The sequence below is a fragment of the Propithecus coquereli genome, unplaced genomic scaffold (genome assembly GCF_000956105.1).
Source record: "Propithecus coquereli isolate 6110/MARCELLA unplaced genomic scaffold, Pcoq_1.0 Scaffold533, whole genome shotgun sequence".
NCBI lineage: Eukaryota > Metazoa > Chordata > Mammalia > Primates > Indriidae > Propithecus > Propithecus coquereli.
The window spans coordinates 1,738,207-1,762,896 of record NW_012151208.1 but is presented as its reverse complement, the minus strand read 5'-3'; the positions used below and the strand labels follow the sequence as shown (position 1 = coordinate 1,762,896).

General features: G+C 40.0%; 1 protein-coding gene across 1 annotated transcript in view; it reads right to left on the bottom strand.

Moving 5' to 3' along the window:
- Window positions 1–24,690, bottom strand: part of CFAP61 (cilia and flagella associated protein 61) — a 255,956-nt gene that overhangs the window by 58,372 nt on the left and 172,894 nt on the right. The window contains exon 21 of the mRNA XM_012657219.1: window positions 10,334–10,626. Coding sequence (XP_012512673.1) covers window positions 10,334–10,626 — 293 coding nt within the window. The remainder of the gene's footprint in view (window positions 1–10,333; window positions 10,627–24,690) is intronic.

Here is a 24,690-nt window from a genome sequence, read left to right as displayed (position 1 = left end):
AGTGCTAGGATTACAGGCGTGAGCCACCGCGCCCGGCCCCCAGCTAATTTTTAAGATTTTTTTTATAAAGAAAGGGCCTCACCATGTGCCTCAGGCTAGTCTCAAACTCCTGGCCTCAAGCAATCCTCCTCCTGCTTCAGCCTCCCAAAGCGTTAGGATTACCGGTGTGAGCCACCGCACCCAGCCTTCTACATTTTGAATAGCTTTAGCTCAGCCTCCTTCCATCCTCCTTCCTTCCATCCTCCTCTTCCTGTGTCTGAACTTAGGTCTGTCTAGGTTCCTTCTTGGGGTTACCTCATCCAGTCTTGAGTCTTTAGAACCTCTCTCCCTGGCTTTTGAAACCCAGTAAGCTTGTCCCTGCAGGGTGCCCCAGAGAGGATGAGAGCCCCCTCAGCCTCTGTATTTACCAGGGCTGGGCTCTTGCCTTGTTGCTTCCTGCCCTGCCATGGCAGACAGTCATTCAAGGAATATTTATGGTATAGCTATCATATGCCAGGCACCATGCCATAGAGGGGCCACAAACCCCTCTGCATGCTCCTTAGAAATTATCTATATGCCCCCTCCATTCTCTGCCCAAATTTAATGCTTTCTCCTGCTCATCTGGGTATCTTCTTCCATACTGATGTTGAAAGTCATTAAAGCGGTCCAAGTTAGTTATTTTTAAGTCGTTAGTGGTTATTGAAGTAATTGAAATAAGTTCGATTATTTTTATCTTTACCTAAATATAGTTTGCCATCTTATTAAAAGCATGCTAAAAAATGAACACAAGACATGGGTGCTAATCATACTGACGGCCACCTTCCCACTTCCTTCACATGCCTAACTCGTTCTGTTCTGTACAAGTACCAGCTGTTCTGGCCCAGCAGTAACCTGCTCCCTTCGGTATCCCTGCCCCACACCCATGAATGGTGCAGGGAGCCGTCCAATCCTACGGTACACACTAGTTATGCATGCCTATATAAACTTAAATCTAAATTGAATAAAATTAAAAAGTTGGTTCCTTCTCCATTTCAAGTACTCAATAGCTACAGGTGGCTAGTGGCTGCCATGTTGGACAGTGCAGATATAGCCCATTTTCCTCATCACAGAAGGTTCTATTGGACAGAGGGACTCAGATCCATCATCTCTGTGCTGTCCTTCGTTCTCCCTCAGGGAGCCAACATGCTCTTTGCCCTTCCCCTGTGTCTATGCACTCACTTGTCTAATCCCGTCTAGTTATTCCCAACCAGGCAGCTTCCTTTTTTCAAGTCTCTTGAAAATTTTTTCTGTCTTATCACCCTTACCCAGCGATCACAGGAAAATACATTTCTCTGAGTCTCTTTCTGATTCTGAACATTTCTGACTCCCTATGCTCCTTTTTTCTCTCCCTCTCTCCTTTCCCATCTATATAAAAAAGATTTCCCACCCATATGAAAATATAAAGCCATGTGATTTTAATATAAATAATACATAAAATTGGTGTCATCAACCTCTTGAGCCCTTGAAAATGTTTAGAAGTTTCCTTCAGCATCCCTACAAAAGTTCTTCTACCTACCCAGTTTTCCTTTTCTTATTTATTTTTACTTTTTGAGACAGGGTCTCACTCTGTTGCCCAGGTTGGAGTGTAGTAACACCATCATAGCTCACTGCAGCCTCAAACTCCTGGGCTCAGGTGATCCTCCTGCCTCAGCCTCCAAGTACCTAGGACTGCAGGTGTGCAGCACTATGCCTGGCTAATTTCTCTTATTTTTTTGTAGAGATGAGGTCTTGCTATATTGTTCAGGCTGGTTTTGAATTCCTGATCTCAAGCAATCCTCCCACCTCAGCCTCCCAAAGTGGTGGGAATACAAGTGTGAGCCACTGTGCCCAGCCTTCTTTTTCTAATTAAGCCTAGTTTTTGTTAAGTATTACATTAAATACACTAGTTCTTATTTCCCTAGGTTTTAAAGATTACTAGTATTGCAGTAATATTTGTTTATAGTGTTTTGGTGTAGGCATTTACAATTTTGGCTACACTAGGGATTTCACAGATGTCTGTGGACAAGACTGAAAACTGAATAAGCAAATCTAACATTGTTAATAGGAACACCTATTCTAAGTTACAGACCTCTCAAATACAACCCATGTGCTGTTGTAATGCCAACCGAGTATTATATATTGGGTAAAAATATGAAGTGGAAATGCCTGGCCACATTGATGTTCTGAGTAAATATTTCAATACCATTTATATTGGTAATTCTGATTAAGGAGAGCAAAACTCCCTGGTTAGCTGGGGAGAAAGTTGGGAGTCAGACATCTGACAAATCTCATTCATTTATGCATTCAGACAAATACCTCTTGTACTAGGCACTGTGCAAGGTCCCAAGAATATCTTGGTGAAAAAAAATAAACATGGAGCTTATAATCTAATTGGAGAGATGAACACCAACAAAATGCCTTGATAGCCGGTGCAACTGGCGTCTAATCTGGTTGGAGGCTGGACCACCTTCTGGAAGGCACTATTAACAGGCAGGATGTGGTGAGGACTTGATGTGCGGTCAAAACACCAATTTCAAGAGAGTTCTGCTTCTGGTATGGTGGTATAACCCCCTGAGACTAATCCTCCCACTGATAATAACTATCAACTCTGCTCAAAATACAGGAACAGCTACTTGAGGATTCTGATTAGGGTTTAAAGCAGGTAGATTGTACATTGCAATAAAAACTTTGAGCAATAACCAGCATGGGGGTAATTTCCCTTATTTTAGAGGACATTTAAAGGAGGTGAGCTGTAGTTACTTTATGCTCTAATATTAATAGAAAAATAGAGATGATAGGAAAAAGAGTCAGTGAACTTGAAGTTATAGCAGTAGAAATTGTCCAATTTGAAGAACAATGAGAAAGAGATTGAAACCAATGAACAGAGTCTTAAAGCCCCAGGGAACAATATCAAAAACTGTAGCAGGTATGTAATTGGAAACCTGGAAGAGGAGGAGAGGAGAATGAGGTAAGAAATAATGGCCAAGAACTTGTTAAAATTTAGTGAAAGTCATAAATGTATAGACTCAAGAAGCTCAGTGAACCCTGAACAAGATACATTCAAGAAAAACCATGCCTGGAGACATAATAAGCAGCCACAGCATCAAACTGATAAAAACCAAGGGTAAAGAGAAAATCTTGAAAGCATCCAATGGAAAATGACACATTACATATAGGGGAACAATGTTTTGAATGACTATAGATTTTTAAATCAAAATGGATGGATGTCAGAAGATGGTGGAAAAATATCTTCAAAGTGATGAAAAAAAATAACCTGTCCAGAATTGTGAAAATATCTTTTAAGAATGAAGGCAACACAACGATATTTTCAGATAGAGAAAAACAAGAGAATTAGTTGCTAGCAGACCTATAATACAAGATAAAAGATACTACCATATATAGAGAGGGACATTTCATAATGATAAAAGGTACAATTCATAAGGCAGATATAGCAGTTTTAAATGTCCATGGGCTTAATAACAGAGCCTTAAAAAAGATAAAGAAAAAATTAACAGAATTAAAAGGAGAAATAGAAACTTCCACAATAATAGTAAGATATTTTAATACTCCTCTTTTAGCAAGTGATAGAACTAGACAAAAATATCGGTAAAGACACAGAAGAGTCAAACATCACTATCAACAACATTGAACTAATTATTTATAGAACACTACGCTCAAAAGCACAGAGTACATATTCTTTATATGTTTAAGATAGTCCATATGCTTAAACATAAAACAAGTCTCAATAAATCTTAAAAGACTGAAATAATAAAGAATATGTTCTCTGATCACAACAGCATTAAATTAGAAATCAATAAGATATAATATTTAGGAAAAATATTTGGATGCTAGACAACACAATTCTAAATAATCCAAGGGTCAATGAAGAATCACAGGGAAATTAGAAAATATTTTTAACTAAGCGATAATGAAAATTTAACATATTAAAATTTATGGGATGCAGCTAGAGGAAAAATATAGAGGAAAACTTACACTTAAATGTTTGTATAAATCAATGACTTAAAATTCCATCTTAAAGAACTAGAAAAAGAAGGGCAAAGTAACTCCAAAGCACACAGAAGGAAGAAAGTAATTATTAAGATCAGAAATCAATAGAAGAGAAAACTGACAGATAATAGAGAAAATTAACAAACTTAAAAGCTGGTTCACTGAAAAAAATTGATAAAATTGACAAACCCCTATCTAGGCTGAGGGAAAGAGAGAGAGATGAGAGATTGAAGACAATTCACCAGCATCAGAAATAAATGAGGGGTTATTACTACAGATCCTAGACGTTAAATAGATAATAAAATAATATATGAAAAACTTAATGACAACAAATTTGACTAATTTAAATGAAATGGACAATTTTTTAAAAAATACAACTTATGGTTGGGCACATGCCTGTAATCCTAGCACTTTGGGAGGCTGAGGCAGGAGGATTACTTGATGCCACAAGTTTAAGACCAGCCTGGGCAATATAGCAAGACCCTGTCTCCACAAAAACTTAAAAAATTAGCCAGGCCTGGAGGCACTTTCCAGTAATCCCAGCTACTCAGGAGGCTGAGGCAGGAGGATCACTTGCGCCCAGGAGTTTGAGGTTGCAGTGAGCTACGATTGTGCCACTGCACTCCAGCCTGGGCAACAGAGCAATACCCTATCTCTAAAAAACCAGTTAAGGCCAGGTATGGTGTCTGACGCCTCTAATCCTAGCACTCTGGGAGGCCAAGGCAGGAGGATTGCTTAGGTCAGGAGTTCAAGAACAGCCTGAGCAAGAGCGAGACCCTGTCCCTACTAAAAAAGGAAGAAAAAAAAAAAATAAAAAAACAATTAAAAAAATACAACTTGGTAAAATTGACATAAGCAGAAAATTTGAATAGCTTTATATCTAGTAAAAAGATTGAATTTGTTATCAAACTCTTTCTATAATATAAACTTCAGGCTGTTTCTACTGGTTAATTCTATTAAACATTCAAGGAAGAAATAATAGCAATCTTATACACACTTTTTCAGAAAATAAAGAAGGAGGGGACATTGCTTAGATTTTTTTAATGAGGTGAGCATAGCCCAAATGCCAAAACCTTAGAAGCATATTATAAATACAGAAAATTATAGATCAATATCACTCATAAATATAATTGCAAAATAGTTTCAAAAAATTTTAAAACGTATCAGCAAATAAAATTCAACAATATATAGACGGATAACACAACATGACTAACTAGAGTTCTTTTTTTCCCTGTCTTTGCCACTTGAATCAGAAACTAACTAGGGTTTATTTCAGAAATTTAACGGCTGAACATTTTGAAAAATCAATCAATGTAATTCACTCTATTAAAGAATTCGAAAAGAATATGACGTTTTTAAGAGATAAGGAAAATTCATTCAATAAAATTCAACAGCCATTCAAGATAAATCCTTTGAACAAACTAGCAATGAAAGGTTACTTCCTCATTGTAAGACAAGGCACCAAAGAAAAACTCACAGCCAACTTCCGTCATATTTAATAGTGAAAACCTGAAAGTTCTCTCCTGGGATATGGAACAAGACAATGAGTCTATTACCCCTACTTTTATTCAACATTGCGCTGGAGGTCCTAGCCAGTGGAATGAAGGAAGTATCTGAAATAAAAGGCCTAACTATCAGAAAAGAAGAAGTGAAACTGCATGATATGTTTATGGATCTAGAAAGCAACTACCACAACTAATAATTGAATTTAACAAAATTTCAGGTTACAATTTTTTTTTTTTTTTTTGAGACACAGTCTCGCTCTGTTGCCCGGGCTAGAGTGTGGTGGCATCAGCCTAGCTCACAGCAACCTCAAACTCCTGGGCTCAAGCAATCCTCCTGCCTCAGCCTCCTGGGTAGCTGGGACTACAGGCATGCGCCACCATGCCCGGCTAATTTTTTATATATATATTTTTAGTTGTCCAGCTAATTTCTTTATATTTTTTTAGTAAAGACAGAGTCTCGCTCTTGCTCAGGCTGGCCTCGAACTCCTGAGCTCAAATTATCCGCCCGCCTCGGCCTCCCAGAGTGATAGGATTACAGGCATGAGCCACCACGCCTGGCTGAGGTTACAATTTTTATATACAAAATAAATTGCGTTTTGTAAACTAGCAGTGATCAATTGGAAAACAAATTTAAAAAATACATTTATAATAGCTCAGACATATCATAGAAGAAGACATATGAATGGTCAATAAGCACATGAAAAGATGCCCAACACCATTAATGATCAGGAAAGCACCAACTAAAAACACAATGATACACTATGGCATACTCACGAGAATGGCTAAAATAAAGACTGACCCTGGAAAAATAGAAAGAAATTGGCCAAACAACTAAAAATAGAAAAAATTAGCCGGGCATGGTGGCGCATGCCTCTAGTCCCAGCTACCCGGGAGGCAGAGGCAGGAGGATCGCTTGAGCCCAGGAGTTTGAGGTTGCTGTGAGCTAGGCTGACACCATGGTACTCTACCCAAGGCGACAGAGCAAGTCTCTGTCACAAAAAAAAGAAAAAAAAAGACTGACAATACCAAGTGCTGACAAGACTGTGGAGCAACTAGAACTCTCATATATTGCTAGTGGAAATATAAAATGGCATAGCTAGTTTGGAGAGCAATATGGCAACTTCTTAAAAAGGTAAACATTCACCTACCATATGACCTAGCTATTCTTTAGGTTTATACCTAAGAGAAACAAAAATATTAATATATATCTAAACAAGGATGTATACAAGAATGTGCACAGCAGGCAAATGAATAAACACTGGTATATCCATATAATGAAATACTACTCAGCCCTAAAAAGGAATGAACTATTGATACATGGAACTATGTGGAATCTCCAAATCACTACCAGAACTAGTAAGTGAATTTAGCAAAGTTTCAGGTAACAATGTTTATATATGAAATCAATTGCATGTTATAAATTAGCAGTGATCAACTGCAAAACAAAAATTTAAAGATATATTAATATTTATAATAGCTCGAGCACATCATAGGAAGATATATACCAATGGCCAATGAGCACATGAAAAGACATCTAACGTCATTAGTTATCAGGGAAGTACAAATTAAAAACACGATACACCATGCCACACTATGCTGAGTAAAGGAAGTCAAATAAAAACCTAGTGTATAATGTGTCATTCCAGTTATAAAAATTGTAGTTTCAGTGAGTACATACACTTGTGATACCATCTATTTTAGTTTCCTAGGGCTGCTGTAACAAAGTACCACAAGTGGTACTAAGTTTATTCTCTCACAGTTCTGGAGACTAGTAGTCTGAAATTAAGGTATGGTCAGGACCACGCGCCCTCTAGGGGCTCTAGGGAAGAATCCTTCCTTGCCTCTTCCTAGCTCTGGTGGTTGCTGGCAATTCTTGCCACTCCATGACTGTAGCTGCCATCACTCCAATCTCTGCCTCTATCGTCACATGACCTTCCTCTTCGTGTGTCTCCTCTGTGTCATCAAATCTCTCTCCAACACCAGCCATTGGATTTAAGGCCCACCCTGATCCAGGGTGACCTTCTCCTCACTTGATGACATCTACAAAGACCTTATTTCCATATAAGACCATGTTTGCTTTAGGACTTCAATGTATCGTTCTGGGGGATGTAACTCAACCCCCAACACCAAAACCGTAGTCAAGATAATGAACATATTCATCCCCACCAAGGTTGCCTAATGCCCTGACAGATGCTGTCCAAAGTAGACGTTAAGAGAGAGAAATATCCTGACTTCTCCCTTCCCATTTCTAATCTCCCACAAGTGCACACTGTTGGCCAATTACAGATGAAAATCAGAGACTTCCAGAGTCTGGGAAATGCTGTCTGCAGGGGCCATTCCTTGGGATGCCAGGCAGGCCAGGGGAAGGCAGGACACAGGATCTGACAGCAGACAGGCCAGTGCATGACACAGACTGCTTTAACATGCAGGTTTCACAGGAAGGGGCCTTGGATCAAGGCAGTTAAGAGTACAGTTGATCCTTGGACAACATAGTTTTGAACTGTGTGGGTTCACTTACACGTGGATTTTCTTCTGCCCTGAGACAGCAAGACTAACCCCTCCTCCTCCTCCTCCTCCTCCTCAGCCTACTCAACATGAAGGATGAAGACCTTTATGATGATCCACTTCCACTTAATGCACAGTAAACATATTTTTTCTTCCTTATGATATTCTTAATAACATTTTTCTCTAGCTTATTTTATTGTAAGAATACAGTGTACCATACATCTAACATACAAAATGTGCTAATCAACTGTTTATGTTATCAGTAAGGCTTCCGGGCAACAGTAGGTTATTAGAAGTTAAGTTTCAGAGGAGTTGAAAGTTATTAATATATATGGATTTTCGACTGTGCAAGGAGGGGTTAGTGCCCCTAAATCCTCTGTGTTCTTCAAAGGCCAACTGTATGTGCGAGATGATTTTGCCATTATTCTGATCCTAACCTGATACGAAAGTAAAGGTCAGAGGGTATCGCTAGAGAACCTGTATCCAGGTATTTGGGGAGGTTTTCTTAGGCCTCTGCTTCCTAAACAGAGTACATGCTCACCTCCAGAGGGTGCCCAGGATAAACTTGGAAATCTTCCAAGATTGTCACTTTTGGGGAAAAATTTGGGTAAAAACATTTTTATTTTTCCTATCTTAAATAGGTGTTGTGACGTACATGCATAGACAATATCACTTTTAAAATCGAATGGACTTTTCCTGTCTTTTACACTGCTATATCCCTAACACCTAGGACAGAGCCTAGTAGGTGTGGGATGAATAAAAGAATAAATTCAATGAATGAATAAATGGATGGACTAAAGAGAAGAATACAAAATTTCCATGGATCCCAGGATAAAACAAGAGATTCCAGAGAAATCTCTATTGTGGAGGTCTGCTTTGAGCCCCTGTCTGGACTCTGGGTTGCGGGGGGTGGTGGGGGGGTGTCACCATCCTTAATGCTTAGAGGAGGCACCTGGGAGAGAAGCCCTGCCTTAGGCTGACCACCCCTTATTCCTAGGTAGGGACTGCTGTGAATCCTACCCCTAATTGGTCTGCCCACCACATGGTAGCTGGCGCTCTTTATCACAACTGCTCACATACACTCTTGACCTACACCACTCAAGTCCTCACACTGACTTCAGCTCCTCTTTGTGCAGGGGTCCAGTTAGACAGGCTGGTCCCTTCCCTCACTCCCTCCCTGAGGGCTTCTACTAACCTCCTGATCTGGGAACTCTTGAGGACAAAGGTTAGAGGCCAGGCTATTCCACACCCCAGAGGAAAGTACTCTCTCTGTGCATACCTTCAAAGTCTCTATGCAGTGGGAAAGACCCCCTGCTGCTGTTTCCAGAATCTTGAGAAGTTGATGGTAGCACAGACTCTGGGACCTTGCTGACCAGGGCTGGGATTCCAGCACCACGGACTTGGAGCCACCGCGTTCTCAGGGATGCTTCCTTCCTCAGAGCTGTCATGATGAGGTGACAGAATGTACTGCAAGCATGCAGCACCATGCCTGGGACATGGCAAGCTCTCAGTAAATGGTGACACTCTTCAAATCTTTGACACTCCTTCCACGAAGAGGCGGGGTCTAATTCCCCTCCCCTTGAATATGGGCTGGCCATTGTGAATTGCCTCTAGCAAACAGAATGCGGTGGAAATGACGCTGCTTGACTTCAGGGGCTAGGTCATACAAGGTGACCCAGCGTCCCCACCTCCGTTTCTCTCTCTCAACTTGCCCTTAGAACCAAGCCACCATGCCATGAAGAAGCCCAGTCCCACAAAGGAGTCACTCATAAGTGTTCTGGACAAAATATGAACTAAGTTGATCCAGCACCAACAGCCAGACGTGAGTGAACATGCTTTCTAGATGATTCCAGCTCCATCCACTGTCTGACTTCAACCGTCTGAGAGACCTTGAGTAAGAACTGCCCAGTTGAAACCAGTCAAACCTCCAGATCAGGAGAGATAATAAGAGATTGTTGTTGCTTTATGCCACTAAGTTTGGGATGTCTTGTTACTCAACAAGAGATAATCTGAACAATTAGAACACAAAGCCCAATATCTGTGACTATAAATTAACTGCCCAGGCCGGGCGCGATGGCTCATGCCTGTAATCCTAGCACTCTGGGAGGTGGAGGTGGGAGGATCGCTTGAGCTCAGGAGTTTGAGGTTGCAGTGAGCCATGATGACCCCACTGCACTCTATCCGGGACGACAGAGTAAGACTGTCTCTAAATAAATAAATAATAATAAATTCACTGCCCACAATCTTTAGACCCCCAAATCCCTGGGAGATGACCGCTCTCCCTAGCTGGCGAGTGAATCTCGTGGGGACCGACTTACAGAGCACTGAAGTCGGAAAGGCTTGGTGGGCGTGGTGAAGCTGGCGCTGTGAATGGGGTCGGGGTTCAGGCCATCATTCCACTGGGCCAAGATCGCATCTCGGTAAATGGTCACCCCAGCTGCTTTGAGTGAATCCTCCACTGCGCTCTCCACTGAGTAGTTGTTGATGCAGGTGACGGTGGAGGTAGGCGGGGGCTGCACGAGGAAGATGCAGGAGCCCTTCACGCCAATGTTTAAGAGCGTTTCCATGGTGGTGTAAGTATCGATTGTATTCCCATAGACAATGACATTCCCTGGGAAAGGAGAGAAAATGCTAAGATATACAGTCAAAAAAATTAATAAAAAAACCTTATTAGTCAAATGATAATAATGCTGAATTGCTCCCTATAACCCTCTCATTTTTCAGCTGCGGGAAGCCACCGGTGTTACCTAGCAACGGTGACCAAGATAATTTAGTAAAGAATTGGCACAAAACATCCCACAAAGTAGTCAAGTACTTTTAATGCAGAAGTAGGACATTCATTTATGTTCCTATAATTTGAAAGTTGAAATTATGCTGAATGAAACTGTCTAGAATAAAACCTTTTTATCTTGTTTTTGTTCCCTATTTGCTACACTTATTAAGGAAACACAATTACTAAAGTTTGCAATATATACTAGTTCTTTCTAAGAGAGGGAAGGAAAATGGTAAAAAATATTCATGCGCATAATGTTACTAATATTTTAATACTTAAATGCTGAACTGAGCTGGTTTCAAGGAAATTTTTCCTTTTTTGAGAACTAAAGACTAGAACATTGTGCTTTTCACCAGATTATTTTCTAAAGATTCAAATTCTAATTTAGAATTTAATGTGTCAAGACCTAATCAGAGAGATATATTTTGGTCAGCAAATATAAAATCACAAAATAATCTTGAAAGACTTCCCTTCTTTAAGAACATTTTGATGGTGACCATCTATGCCATTTGTTTACAATTCTCAAAAATGCTACAGAAGTAATCATGAATATATATGCTATTCTACTATTTCATCAGTTTTAAGATCAATGTCACTACAGATAAGTGATAGTATGTGCTATTTTTGACATCGAGTTGACATTTTTACCTTTTCACAAAGAAAAACTGCTGCAGACTCACTTTTAAGATGAGGTGTAACAATTTTAGCACAACACATATATTTCATTGAATCTCTCTATTTGTCTCCTGTTTATGAAATTGTATGAAAAGGAATTTTACAAGGCAAAATAAATGGCAAGTATATTAATTCAATTTGGTTGAAGAAATTATGCCAAAATAGATTCCAATCCACAATTGAAAGGAGGCGTGATGGCTTGTCTTATTTACTTAGGGAAAATAAACTAGAATAACTTTCAGATAGCTTCCCTGAGTTAACAACATCTGGGACGTTCTCTCATCCTCCCTGCTCTTCAACTATGGAAGCCAAAAGGGCAATGAAGTGAGAGAGTGGGTCTCCCTTCCTGCCCACAGTAGGATGCTCCAATTTTGTGGCTATGATTTTCTATTTGGATGCTCTATTGCAACATTCCTCAGTGAGCTGCATTTTCCTTGGCTGAAAGAGGCAACATTTTGCTTAAATTATTGAGGCTCCCACCTGCTGCGAAAAATGAATCTTGGCTGTCTGGCACGGCAAAGAGTGAGCCTGCCAGGAAAGGCAACACTCGAGCCTAAAACTGTCAAAGGTTTGAGGTCTCCTGCCCTCTTAAAATATGCGTGCCAAAACAATATTTATTTTCAGTTGAATGACTTTAAGTGTTTAGGCTCCACACAACTCAGAGTGTAGTATTTCTCCAGTCTCCTTTACGTTCGCTGTTAGCAACTCTATGTGAGCAGGGCTTTTTTGTTACAGGTTTGGGGAGGACGGGCCTGCAATATGCTGGGGTTTGGAGAGCTGTGTTATCTGGCAAGGGTTACCCATAGACTGTAGGCAGCTCAAGAGCATGATGGTTTTCAATTCAAAAGGTTATACATTTTATAAAACCTCTAATTCTGAAATTTTTTATAGGTATTCTAACTTTTAAACAGTCTTGGCTATCTTTAAGTTTAATTTGAAACAAAATTCCCTAACAAAAATATGAGACTTTGGTTATCAAAACAGTCAGCTGTTGCTGTAATAATGCTGCATAACAAGCCACCCCAAAACTCGATGTCAAACAATGACAAGCATGTTGTACGTCAGCTCACACCTCTCTGGGCAGGCTACTGTCAGCTGATCTGGCTTCAAGTTGGGGTTGGGTTCAGGTCTGCACCACGTGTGTTTCACCCTTGGACTGACACCCACCTGAGGCACTTTCTGTGCAGGAGCACAGAAGGATAAGCACAGCTGCCTAGCACATCTCAAGCCTCTGCCTACATCACGTCCACTAACATTCATTGACCAGACCGAGTCGCACGGCCACACGCATGGTACAGGGTGTGGAGAAGGACACTCTGCCCACAAGGGAAGGGGGAGGAGGATGGATGTTTGCTGAACAATTGTCCAAACCATTGCAGTCATATATTAAATAACTGCCTACTTACATAATTTCATCTAAAACTTTTCATTTAAACATGCTTCATATGATTATTTAGTTACATTTCTCTCAGTATCCATTAAATATAGTAGAATCTCATTATAACATAATTTGTTAATAAATAAATAAGGGCATGTTACAGGTCAAATCATATCCCTCCATAAACATAAGAAAACGTGATAAAAACCCGATGTATAAGTAAGCCTTTCCTCTTTGCCACTTCAATTTCTGGCCTTCTGAATGTCTCCACTCTGTTGGAGATTATTCTTTCCATCGTTTTGTTGTAATTGTGAGTTCTTTCCACTTTAAGTATCACTTTTACATTGCGAAGAATTTTTAGATTCAATTTATATTTATCTTGTGACTCCTATATTCCAGGCACAAAGTTGGGCACCCTTACACATAATCCCTTATATTGCTATTATCATCAATTTATAACAATAATGTTTAGAGCTATTAACGATAACATTGGCTTCACTCAAATGTCCATAAATAATTTTTTTAAAAGCTGATAGTGAAAATATAAGCCTGGTGATAATTCACAGAATAACCAAAGTCTTGTATCTTTGGAAGTCCCCAGAAAAAACTAGTAGCCCAAGACTTTGATTATTCATTTTGGGATGAATCAACCTAGTCATAAAAATATGATTACTTATATTTATCAGAATAACTTTACTAGTTTGGATGGGTTAGAACTAGTGCTTTTGAAGAACCCACATCAAGGCCACAGCCTGCCCATAGCTGTGCCTGGGCCTCCAGCCAGGTGAGCTCCAGTGGGACTGTGGGTGTGCTGGCACCTTTCCTTCCCAGAGCACACCACGGAACACGCATCTAGGCTTCTTTGTGAGATGACTTCTTTGGACCATAAGCTCCGTGTTTGCCCTTCCCACTGAGTTATCCCTGGGGCCTTGCACAGTGCCTGCCTACAGATGTAACAATATTTCCTGACCAGATACATGGATAAGTGTTTGAGATTTATTAGATTGCTGATGCTAAGACTATTTTCTTGCTAATGAGATCACACTTCTATGCCCTCTAAAAATTTAGCACAGAATAACTTCACTGGGGTCAGATTTTTCTCCCACTGCATATTTCTACTTGGTATTCACTATTAAGCTAGCACTAAAAGACATAACCCAGCCACAGAATGGGTTGTGTACCTGAGATTTGTAAAATAGAAACATGTTCCCCTTAACAATGTTAGATCTGGTTTAGATCTCTAGTGTAACTCACAAAATCCTACATAATCTTAAATGTAACAAAAATTGTGTGTACCTACTAAAAATTATATTAATAGATATAAAATAATACTCCTATCATATTGATGGCATTTAAACTCAGGGAAACAAGAAATCACACCTTTAGTGTGCCATTTGAGGAAAGACAGATGTTGAGCAGATAGAACAGGTTTGTAATGACGCTGAAAAGAACTTCTGGGAGTTCTTAGGAGTTTTAAAGGTTTACAGCACTGGTTTTCTTTTCTTTCTTTCTTTTTTTTTTTTTTTTGAGCTAAGGGCAATTTTCTACAGAAGGGGCCAACTCCTCTGAACTATTAGCAACCAATACTCAGAGGAGCTGAGGGTGAGGATACTGGCCTGGAATAGGAGATCTGGATGGTATCCCCTACATAGTATGTTTGTGAGATTCACCTTTGCTGTGTGTGTAGCTGTAGTTCATAATTTTCATTGCCAAACAGTATTCCACCATATGAACAAGTAACATGTTGGCAACAAACATTTGCTGTTTTAACTATTCTTATTATGTCCTGTGTTGGACATGTGTAAGAGTATCTCTAAGGCATATACCTAGGAGTGGAATTTCAGGGTTGTAGGATAGGTGCACCTTTATTCTATTATAAAATTGTTTTCCATTACACTACCTCCAGTATTGTTGGGTAGTTTCCATTGCTTTGCATCATTGAGCACTGGTTTTCTTTTAGATGTAAATTTGACTTCAGGTCATAGGGCTTTCTTATATTTTACCTGGAGGTTAGCAGTTGTGTAACTCTCATGTTGCAATGGTTAGGCCAAATTTTGGCTGAATCAAGGAAGGACAATAGGGAAGAAAGAAAGTGGAGAAAGGAAGAAAGGTGGGCAGAGATAGATCAGCAGAGCCTCAGAGAAATAGATTTTCTTCAATCCCCGAGTAAGAGTTAGACGGAAGGAAGAGTTTAAAAGTAGGTTAAAGAAGCTTGAGGGCCGGCTCACCCAACCCAGCCCCACCCAGCCTCACTGCCCCACCTGCCCCTGCGGAGGTGGGTAATAAAGACACACCTGGAAGCTCCAGGGCCCTACCCACCACCTGAGGCACCACCTGAGTGCCTCTTCAGAGAAACAAGACCTGGTTACAGGACCCAAAAACAACATTGCAGCTTGCTCCTCCGGGCAAGCGCCACTTACTGATGGGGAGGCCAATTTGCATCCCCTTTTACTACATTTACTGACTCATCGTACAGAGTGTGCTCGATTCTCACCCACAAGCACCACCTACTGGCTCAGAGAATAAACTGGGCATGTCATTATCTAAACGAAAATCCAACGGTAAGATGCAACAGCTGCTCCAGATGGGAAGGAATCAGTGAAAGAACTCTGAAAGTATGAAGAATCGAACTGAAAGGACACCCCCAAAGGGGAATGCCAGCGCTCTAGCAATGGATACCAACCAAATTCAGAACACTGAAATGACAGAAGAATTTCGAACATGGATTGTGAGACAACTCAATGATATGCAAGAGAAAATGTATACTCAAGAAAAATAAAAAACGACAACAAAAAATCCAGGACTTGGAAGAAAAATTCACTAAAGAAATTGAAATATTAAAGAAAAATCAAACAGAACTTCTGAAAATGAAGAATCTATTCAAAGAACTACAAAACACAGTGGAAAGCCTCAAGAATAGGGCAGATCAAACAGAAGAAACAATCTCAGGGATTGAAGATAACACCTTTCAATTGAACAAGTTAGCCACAGAGATAGAGCAGAGAAATAAGAGAAAAGAGAAAAGCCTACAAGAAATGTGGGATTATATGAAGAGGCCTAACATGAGAATCATAGGCAACCCTGAGGGTGAAGAAGAAAATATACAAGGGTTGGATAAACTATTTGAAGATATAATGGAGGAAAATTTTCCTAGCCTTGCTAGAAATCTAGATATACAGGTATAAGAAGCTCAAAGGACTCCTGGGAGATTAATTGCAAATAGGAAGACACCACAACACATAGTCATCAGACTGGGCAAAATAAACATGAAAGAGGTCTTCCTACAAGCTGTAAGGTGAAAGCAGCAGGTAACCTACAAAGGAAAATCCATCAGACTAACTGCAGATTTCTCAACTGAGACCTTACAAGCAAGAAGAGACTGGAGCCCCATTCTCACTCTTCTCAAACAGAATAATGCCCAGCCTAGAATTTTGTATCCTGAAAAACTAATTTTCTTATATGAAGGAGAAATAAAGACCTCAGACAAGCAAAGACTGAGGGAATTCATCAACATAAGGCCTGTCCTCCAGGAAGTACTCAGAACAGCATTACACATGGATCAGAACAATAGATGCTCACCAGTGTAAAATCATCCAAAAGCTAAAGGTCAAAGGCCAGATATCACAATGACTCAAGAGAGAAAACAAAGCAACAAAGTTCAACTCAACAGGATCAACAGAAATCTGCCCCACTTATCAATTCTTTCAATAAATGTGAATGGCTTCAACTGACCACTAAAGAGACATAGGCTGGCCGAATGGATAAATATACATAAGCCAAGTATCTGCTGTCTTCAGGAAACACACCTAACTCACAAGAATGCATTCAGACTCAAGGCGAAGGGATGGAAAACAATATTACATGCAAATGAAAACCAAAATAAAGCTGGCATAGCAGTTCTGATTTCAGACAACTTAGTCTTCCAATCAACAAAATTAATGAAAGACAAAGATGGCCACTATATAATGGAGAAGAGTACAATTCAACAAGAAGACATAACAATTCTATATATTTATGCACCTAACTCAGGTATACCCAGATTCATAAAGCAAATCCTACTGTATCTAAACAAAATGATGAACAGCAACACTGTAATAGCCAGGGATTTGAACACCCCTCTGACAGAACAGGACAGATACTCCAAACAGAAAAAATAAAGAACTCTAGAACAAATGGGCCTGACTGACACTTACAGATCATTCTACCCCCAAACCACTGAGTATATGTTTTTCTCATCAGCTCACAGGGGACATTATCTAAGATTGACCATATCCTAGGCCACAAAACATGTCTCAACAAATTTTAAAAAAATAGAAATTATACCATACATCTACGCAGAACACAGTGGAATAAAATTAGAAATCAACTCCAACAGAAACTCTCATCTCTGCACAAAGACATGGATACTAAACAACCTTCTGCTGAATGATTATTGTATTAAGGAGGAAATTAAGATAGAAATCAAGAGTCTTTGAACTAAATAATAAAGGAGACACAAGTTATCAAAATCTGTGGGACACAGCTAAAGCAGTCCTGAGAGGAAAATTTATATCCATAAATGCCTACATCCAAAAGACAGAAAGATCACAAATCAACAATCTAATGAATTATCTCAAAAAACTGGAAAAGGATAAGCAAACTAACCCCAAACCCAGCAGAAGAAAAGAAATAACAAAGATCAGAGCAGAACTAAATGAAATTGATAACAAAAAAAAAAAACTATACAGGAGATTAATAAAACAAAAAGTTAGTTCTTTGAAAAAAATAAAAAAAATTTACATGCCTCTTGCTAGATTAACAAGAAGCAGAAAAGAAAGACTCTAATAAGCTCCATCAGGAATGAAAAAGGAGAAATTACAACTGATACCATGGAAATACAAAATATCATCTATGAATACTATAAAAACTTAAACACACATAAACTTGAAAATGTGAAGGAAATGGACAAATTCTTAGAAACATACAGGCTCCCTAGGCTCAATCAGAAAGAAATAGAATTCCTGAACAGACCAACATCAAGTACAGAAATTGAAGCAGCAATAAAAAGACCTTCCTAAAAAAAAAGTCCCAGACCAGATGGTTTTACACCCAAATTTTACCAGACCTACAAAGAAGAACTGGTGCCTATCCTGCAGAAATTATTCCACAACATTGAGAAGGAAGGAATCCTCCCCAACACATTTTATGAAGCTAAAATCACCCTGATACCAAAACCAGGAAAGGACACAACAAAAAAAGAAAACAACAGACCAATATCCCTTATGAATATGAATATAGATGCAAAAATTCTCAACAAAATCCTAGCAAACCGAATTCAGGTGCTTATCAAAAAAATAATGTATCACGACCAAGTGGGCTTCAATCCTTATTCAATCCTTATTTGAATCCTTATTCAAATGGTGCTGGGAAAATTGGATAGCCACATGTAGAAGACTGAAACAGGATCCGCACCTCCTACCTCTCACAAAAATCAACTCACTGTGTATAATAGACTTAAACTTAAGGTGTGAAATTATAAGAATTTTAGAAGAAAATGTTGGAAAAACTCTTATAGACATTGGCCTAGGCAAAGAATTTATGAAGTAGACCCCAAAGGCAATCACAGCAACAACAAAAACAAATAAATGGGACCTGATCAAATTAAAAAGCTTCTGTACAGCCAAGGAAACTCTCACGGGAGCAAACAGACAACCGATGGAATGGGAGAAAATATTTACATGCTACACATTTGATAAAGGGATGATAACTGGAATCTATGTAGAACTCAGGAAAATCAGCAAGAAAAAAATCAAACAACCCCATTAAAAAGTGGGCAAAGGACATGAACAGAAACTTTTCAAGAGAAGATAGACTAAGGCCAGCAAATATATAAAGAAATGCTCAACATCTCTAATCATTTGGGGAAATGCAAATCAAAACCACAATGAGATATCACTTAAATCCAGTGGGAATGGCTTTTATCAAAAAGTCCCAAAACAATAAATGTTGGTGTGGATGCAGAAAGATAAAAACACTCATACATTTCTGGTGGGACTGCAAACTAGTACAACCTCTGTGGAAAGTAATATGAAGATACCGCAAAGAGGTACAAGTAGAACTACCATTTGATCCAGCAATCCCATTACTGGGCATCTACCCAAAGGAAAAAAAGACATTCTATAAAAAAGACATCTGCACTCAAATGTTCATAGCAGCACAATTCACAATTGCAAAGTTGTGGAAACAACCCAAGTGCCCATCAATACATAAGTAGATTAACAAAATGTGGTATATGTATACTGTGGAGTACTACTCAGACTCAAAAAACAATGGTGATCTAGCACCTCTTGTATTATCCTGGATAGAGCCGGAGCCCATTCTTCTAAGTGAAGTATGCCAAGAATGAAAAAATAAGCACCACATGTACTCACCATCAAATTGGTATTAACTGATCAACACTTATGTGCACATATAGTAGTAACATTCATCGGGCGTTGGGCAGGTGGGAGGGGGGAGGAGGGGTTGGGTATATTCACACCTAATGGGTGCAATGTGCACCCTCTGGGGAATGGACACACTTAAAGCTCTGACTTGGGTGGGGCAAAGGCAATATATGTAACCTAAACATTTGTACCTGGTAACATGCTGAAATTAAAAAAAAAAAAAGTAGGTTAAAGAAAGTGGCTGCTGAAAGTGTAGGTGGGATGAACTGAGGGGTAAGTGACTAAAGAGGGACACCATGTTGGCTTTGCCTGAGGGAGGCACTGTGGCTGACGGCTGTGTGCCAGCCAGTGTGTGCAGGGGGTGGCCGGGGTTCCGTGGGCACAGAGCAGCCTGATAGCTGTATAGACAGAGCGAGGCAGCCCCAGCACATCGGGGGCCCAGAACATATGTTCTTTCATAGCATATTTTTAATAAGCCAGAAAACTTCAGTTAGTTAAAGAGGAATTTAATCCACGTATTTCTACCACTCAGGTGCTTTATGACTCACGGAGTCATTGCAAATATTCAGAAGGAGGTAACACATTGCAGGGGCTTCTTTCACATAATTGGGATGTCACATATACTGTTTTCAAGTTTCTATGTGCATATGGAAGAAAGAGAGTAGGACAACTGAGAATTTTCCCTGGACATCAATTTTATGCAAAAAGATCTGGTCACTGTCTTCTTTCCAGCTAAGCTTATAAGAAATGACCAGTTTTTGCACTTGATGTGACAGGTGACCAAGGTAAAGAGTGGGCTGCCCTGCTTTGAAATAGCAAATGGTAACTGATGATTAGAACACTCTGGGTGGATTTTCAATAAAGGATAAGGGAACATAACCATAGCAGTTTTCATGCAAGGCCAGTCTTTGTTGTCCTTTTTAGGGAATAAATTATTCATTGCTAAGATTGCAGATACGAAACAGGCAGCAGGGTCCAAGCAGAGAAGCAAGAAAAAGACAACTGCGTGAAAGCTCCTAAAATCGGAATTGGGAAGAAGGAGCCCAATTCTCTCACTGCTGCCGGGCAGCAGCCTTTGAAACAGAATGTGAGATAAGAAAGAAAAAGAAAAACAATAACAAACAAACAAGCAAACAGAATGTGCAAGGGTGCTTCCAAGAGGAAGGAGGGGCTTCAGTGTCGACAGCCTAAGTGGGGAGACAGAGAGGGAAAGTGATGGTGCAAACCAGGACCTGGCCGGGGTCAGTTCCTCTCTTCGGACTGAAAGGCACTAAGACTTGGGTTCAAAATGCTGGCATGAGTGCACAGGGATCTTTTTCTTTTTGACACACACTGCTTGAAGGTATTATATAACTGAACACACGGGCAATTTCGATAGTGATCAGCTAAATAAGGCTTTCACACTTTAAAGCTTCAACTATAGTAATGCACCCAGATTCAGAAGGTTCTTCAATTTATGTTAATCAGGGGGGCGGGGGAGGGAGGGGAGAGAAGACGCCAGTTTCAGCATCCTTGTTCCTGAAGACAGTAAATAAGAGTTTTAGGAGTTAGAAAAGTGATGAATAATGAAAGGTAAAATGACTTTATAGAAAAGAAAAGCTAAGCTGATTTCCCTATTAAGTTCATGAAATAAAATACAGTGTTATTTTTTTTAGTCATAGACTAACCCTAAAAGTAAATCTTTCAGTGTATAACTTTTTTAAAAAAGGATTTTCAGTAGATGCCAAAAAGGCATTTTATTTTTTTGAGCTGAGTGCTTTTCTTTTAATGACCTAGAAAGTGTGCTTTGTTGCCATTTCATGATCGTGCTCAATGCGCTGCAGAGGAAGGATTCTCCAAGGAGAAAATCATGACTTGGAAAGAAGGGAGGATTTCCTGATGTGGCGGTCTGCCCATGAAAGCAGATCTCGAGAGTATAAGAAATGAATTCAGGATTTATGCACACAGATATTAACATGAATTTTTCCTCGTAGTTATTATATTTTTAAGGCCAGAGAAAATAAGAATTATATATATTTTATAGTCTATGTATTTTTAATTGTTTCTATGCATATTACCTATTCTGTTGTGTTTTAATGAAGAAATTATATTTCCTTTTTCCACTTCAGAATAGATACATAGTGGTTATGTATGACCTCATTCATCCTCAGAAGAGGACTATGAGATAGGTTTTGTTATTTTTCTCCAGAAAACTGAGCACAGAGAGGTTAAATAATGAGCTCAAGTTCACAAAGCCAGTAAGTGGGCCAGCAGGACTCGGATCCTGCGAATCTAGTTTCAGAACCAGGGCTCACACCTCTGCACTAGGCTTGCAGATGGACACGTAACATGTTACTAAAAATACACCTAAATTGGCATTTTATCTGGATAAACATCTTAGGCAAATAACTATTCCAGATAATGAAAGAATTTTAAATAGACATCATAGAATATTAATAAATTATGAAATAAACATTCACTTAAAAATCATGTCATGCCCACGAACTGACTAGATAATGCTCTTTTTATTTTTATAAGTCAAAAGCCTGTGATTTCTATGCCCCAAATCTGACCTGTCCCATTTTGCTCTGCCAAATTAAAAGGGAAGAATATATTAGATATAACATAACAAAGGCTTTGTTCAGTGATGCATGCTCTGGAATTTTAATGTTATACTTTTCCTACAAACATGCTTTTAATAAGGCAGTAAACTGTGTTTAGCTAAAGATGAAAATAATTGATCCATTTCAAGCCATTAAGGCAGTTTTATTTATTTCTTTTTTTCACTTTACTTTCATCCTACTTTTCATTTTCATGGAAAGTACAGAGGTAATAGCAGATGAATTTCAATTAGTTTCAATTAGTGCCATAAACTGTTGTAATGTATCAGGTCGCTGGGTTCTATCAGAACACCCCAGTGGAACACTGCTCGTTTCCTTTGCAGTCAAAAGCGGCATTTGAGACTGTGATGTCAGCTCTTCTCCATGGCACGGGAGCAGCTCTAACAGTTTGGGGCAATTTACATCTATAAACCTATCCAACTCTAGAGCCCACAAAACGAAGTCCTTCCGGGTAGACTAATTCCATCACAGAATCCTTGCGTTCTCCTTTGGAAGCAGGGAATGGTGAGATCAAACAGTGACTGGGGCGGGGCTGCACTTTGGGGTAGTGTCTGTGTGTATTTGCAATGGACAGAAAGCCAGCCTTTTCCTGGGAACATCCATTGTTCTGCTGCCCACCACCCACCGTCCTTCGAGAACAATCTCTCTCTCCAACGTTCTCAGGGAACAAGCCCCTCCCTTTATGTCCCTGTGCTTCAGTAAAGTCAGGCCTGGTATTTCCCAGGACTCAGGGTGTGGCTCCTGGATGGACAAGCCCCCCAGTCACAGCCAGTGAGACACAGTGAGATCTCTTCTCAGATCCCTGTGAGAAGGACACTGTCCTGGGCTCCCTTGCCCCAACTCGAACCTGGAACTATCTAGGGAAGGGGAAATTAGCCCTGAGGGAGTAAAAGTAAACTACTATGAAAAAATGTCCACATTTCTTCTGTCATTAGGATGACAGGAAATGTCCAGCAATGGTAATGGATAGCACTATCCGACCTTTCAAATGAGCAGGAATGCAGTCCTATCCCTTGTTTTTCATGATGGGCCAGACTTCTAGTTTCTGGCTTCAAATACCATCGTTCCATAACTGACTTGGAAATAAGCTAGAAGTAGCTGTGCCAACAGGACCACCAAATGGAGCAAGACTGACCGCTTCCAGCCATCACCTGCTGCCTGGCCTCAACTGGCTACTGCCATCCTGGGGAACCCATTCTCACTAGGTCACTTTCTGTCTGCTGGCACGGGTACTGCGGATGGAAGGGCCACCTCCCTAAGTGCTGTTTGTGCACAGCATCACCCACCCCCTGGTCACCCCCTTCCCTGGGGCCCCATTCGCTAAAAAGTGACCAGTTAATCTCGGATATGGCAGGACACTTGAGGTCTGCCACGGTGTCTGTCCCACCTGCTCCTGCACCCTCATCTCCTGTGCTGCCCTTCATAGACTCTGCCCAGCTGGAATTGTCGGCTCAGTGTTTTTGGACACAATCCAAACTCCCCCAACCTCTCTCTCTGCTTATCCTCCCAACCTTTAAGGCTGAGCTCAAGTCCTCCTTTCTCAGGGAAGCCTTCTCCAAACTTCACAGCCCCCAGGGCTCTCTTGAAGTCCACAGTGCCTCTGCAACCGATTGGCACCTGGTGTATATGGATCCCTACCTTTTGCATAGAGACTGATACCCTCGACTTCACCATTACCATGATGGCGGGGGCTGAGACTTGCACTCTGAGGAAACCTCAGTGTGTGGCAGTAATTCCATCATACGCAGTAGGATCGGTAATGCTAACAGCAGCCTAGATTTATAGAACTCTTTCTGGGTATGAGAGACTGTCCTGACTATGGCATGTATTATACTATACTATTATACTATCTCATGTATCTCATTTAATCCTCATAGCAGCCTGTATAAGGAAGATATTACCCAGAATCTGAGACACAGATGGGTTAAGTAACTTGCCCCAGAAAATGGTGAACCCAAGATTTGAACCCAGGCCATCTGACTCCAGAACGTGAGCTAGACTGCCTTGATAAATGTCGGTTACTCATGATGAAGACCTCAGCTCATCTTGTTTAGCCAGTGTGTTATTACTTTCATTAAAAGCAAAGGAAATTTTTAAAGAATGCTATCGATTTTACTCAAAAGTTCTCCTGTCTTCTTCTCAACTGGCCATCAATTTCCAGGTTAGGTTGAATGGAAAAAGTTTTGATAAGATTCACCATGTGCGGGGAAGGAAAAGAGTTACATTCCCCACTGTCTTCATTTACATTCACTAAAACATTTATTGAGTATCCACTACATGCCAGACACTGTGTTGGATGCAAGTGACATTGAGATAAAGAAGAGCTATAATTACCAAAGAAATGGTTTGGAGCTTCAGCAAAGTGTGATACACTAGATGTCTCAGAAACAATGATGCAACAATTATTTTCTTTTTGAAATGTCATTCTGGAAGGACCACTAGGTTTTCTGCAGTATTAGAAGGGATTTGAAAGCCCAGCAATAAAACTGAAGTATCACACCCAAAGTCTCAGTTAAGAAATAGAGGTCATCAAGGTGCCTCAAATAATTTGGCATGATGTGTATTTCTACCTGGATCTGCCCTCTCTGCTAAACATACTGCAGCCTGCCAGGAAAGCCAAGGGTGTATTTAGGATGCTTTACTTGGAGACCTTGGCAGGTATAATTCTGTCTGCTGTTGATTCTTGGCTCTCAGGTGTAGATGGGCTTTCTGCGGGCAACTGGTGACTATCCTAGACCCACTCTGTTCTGGAATTCGGACTGTGATCCAGTGATGCTGCAAGAATAATAACTGCAAGAGTAAGATTTGAATGGGAATAAAGTCATGT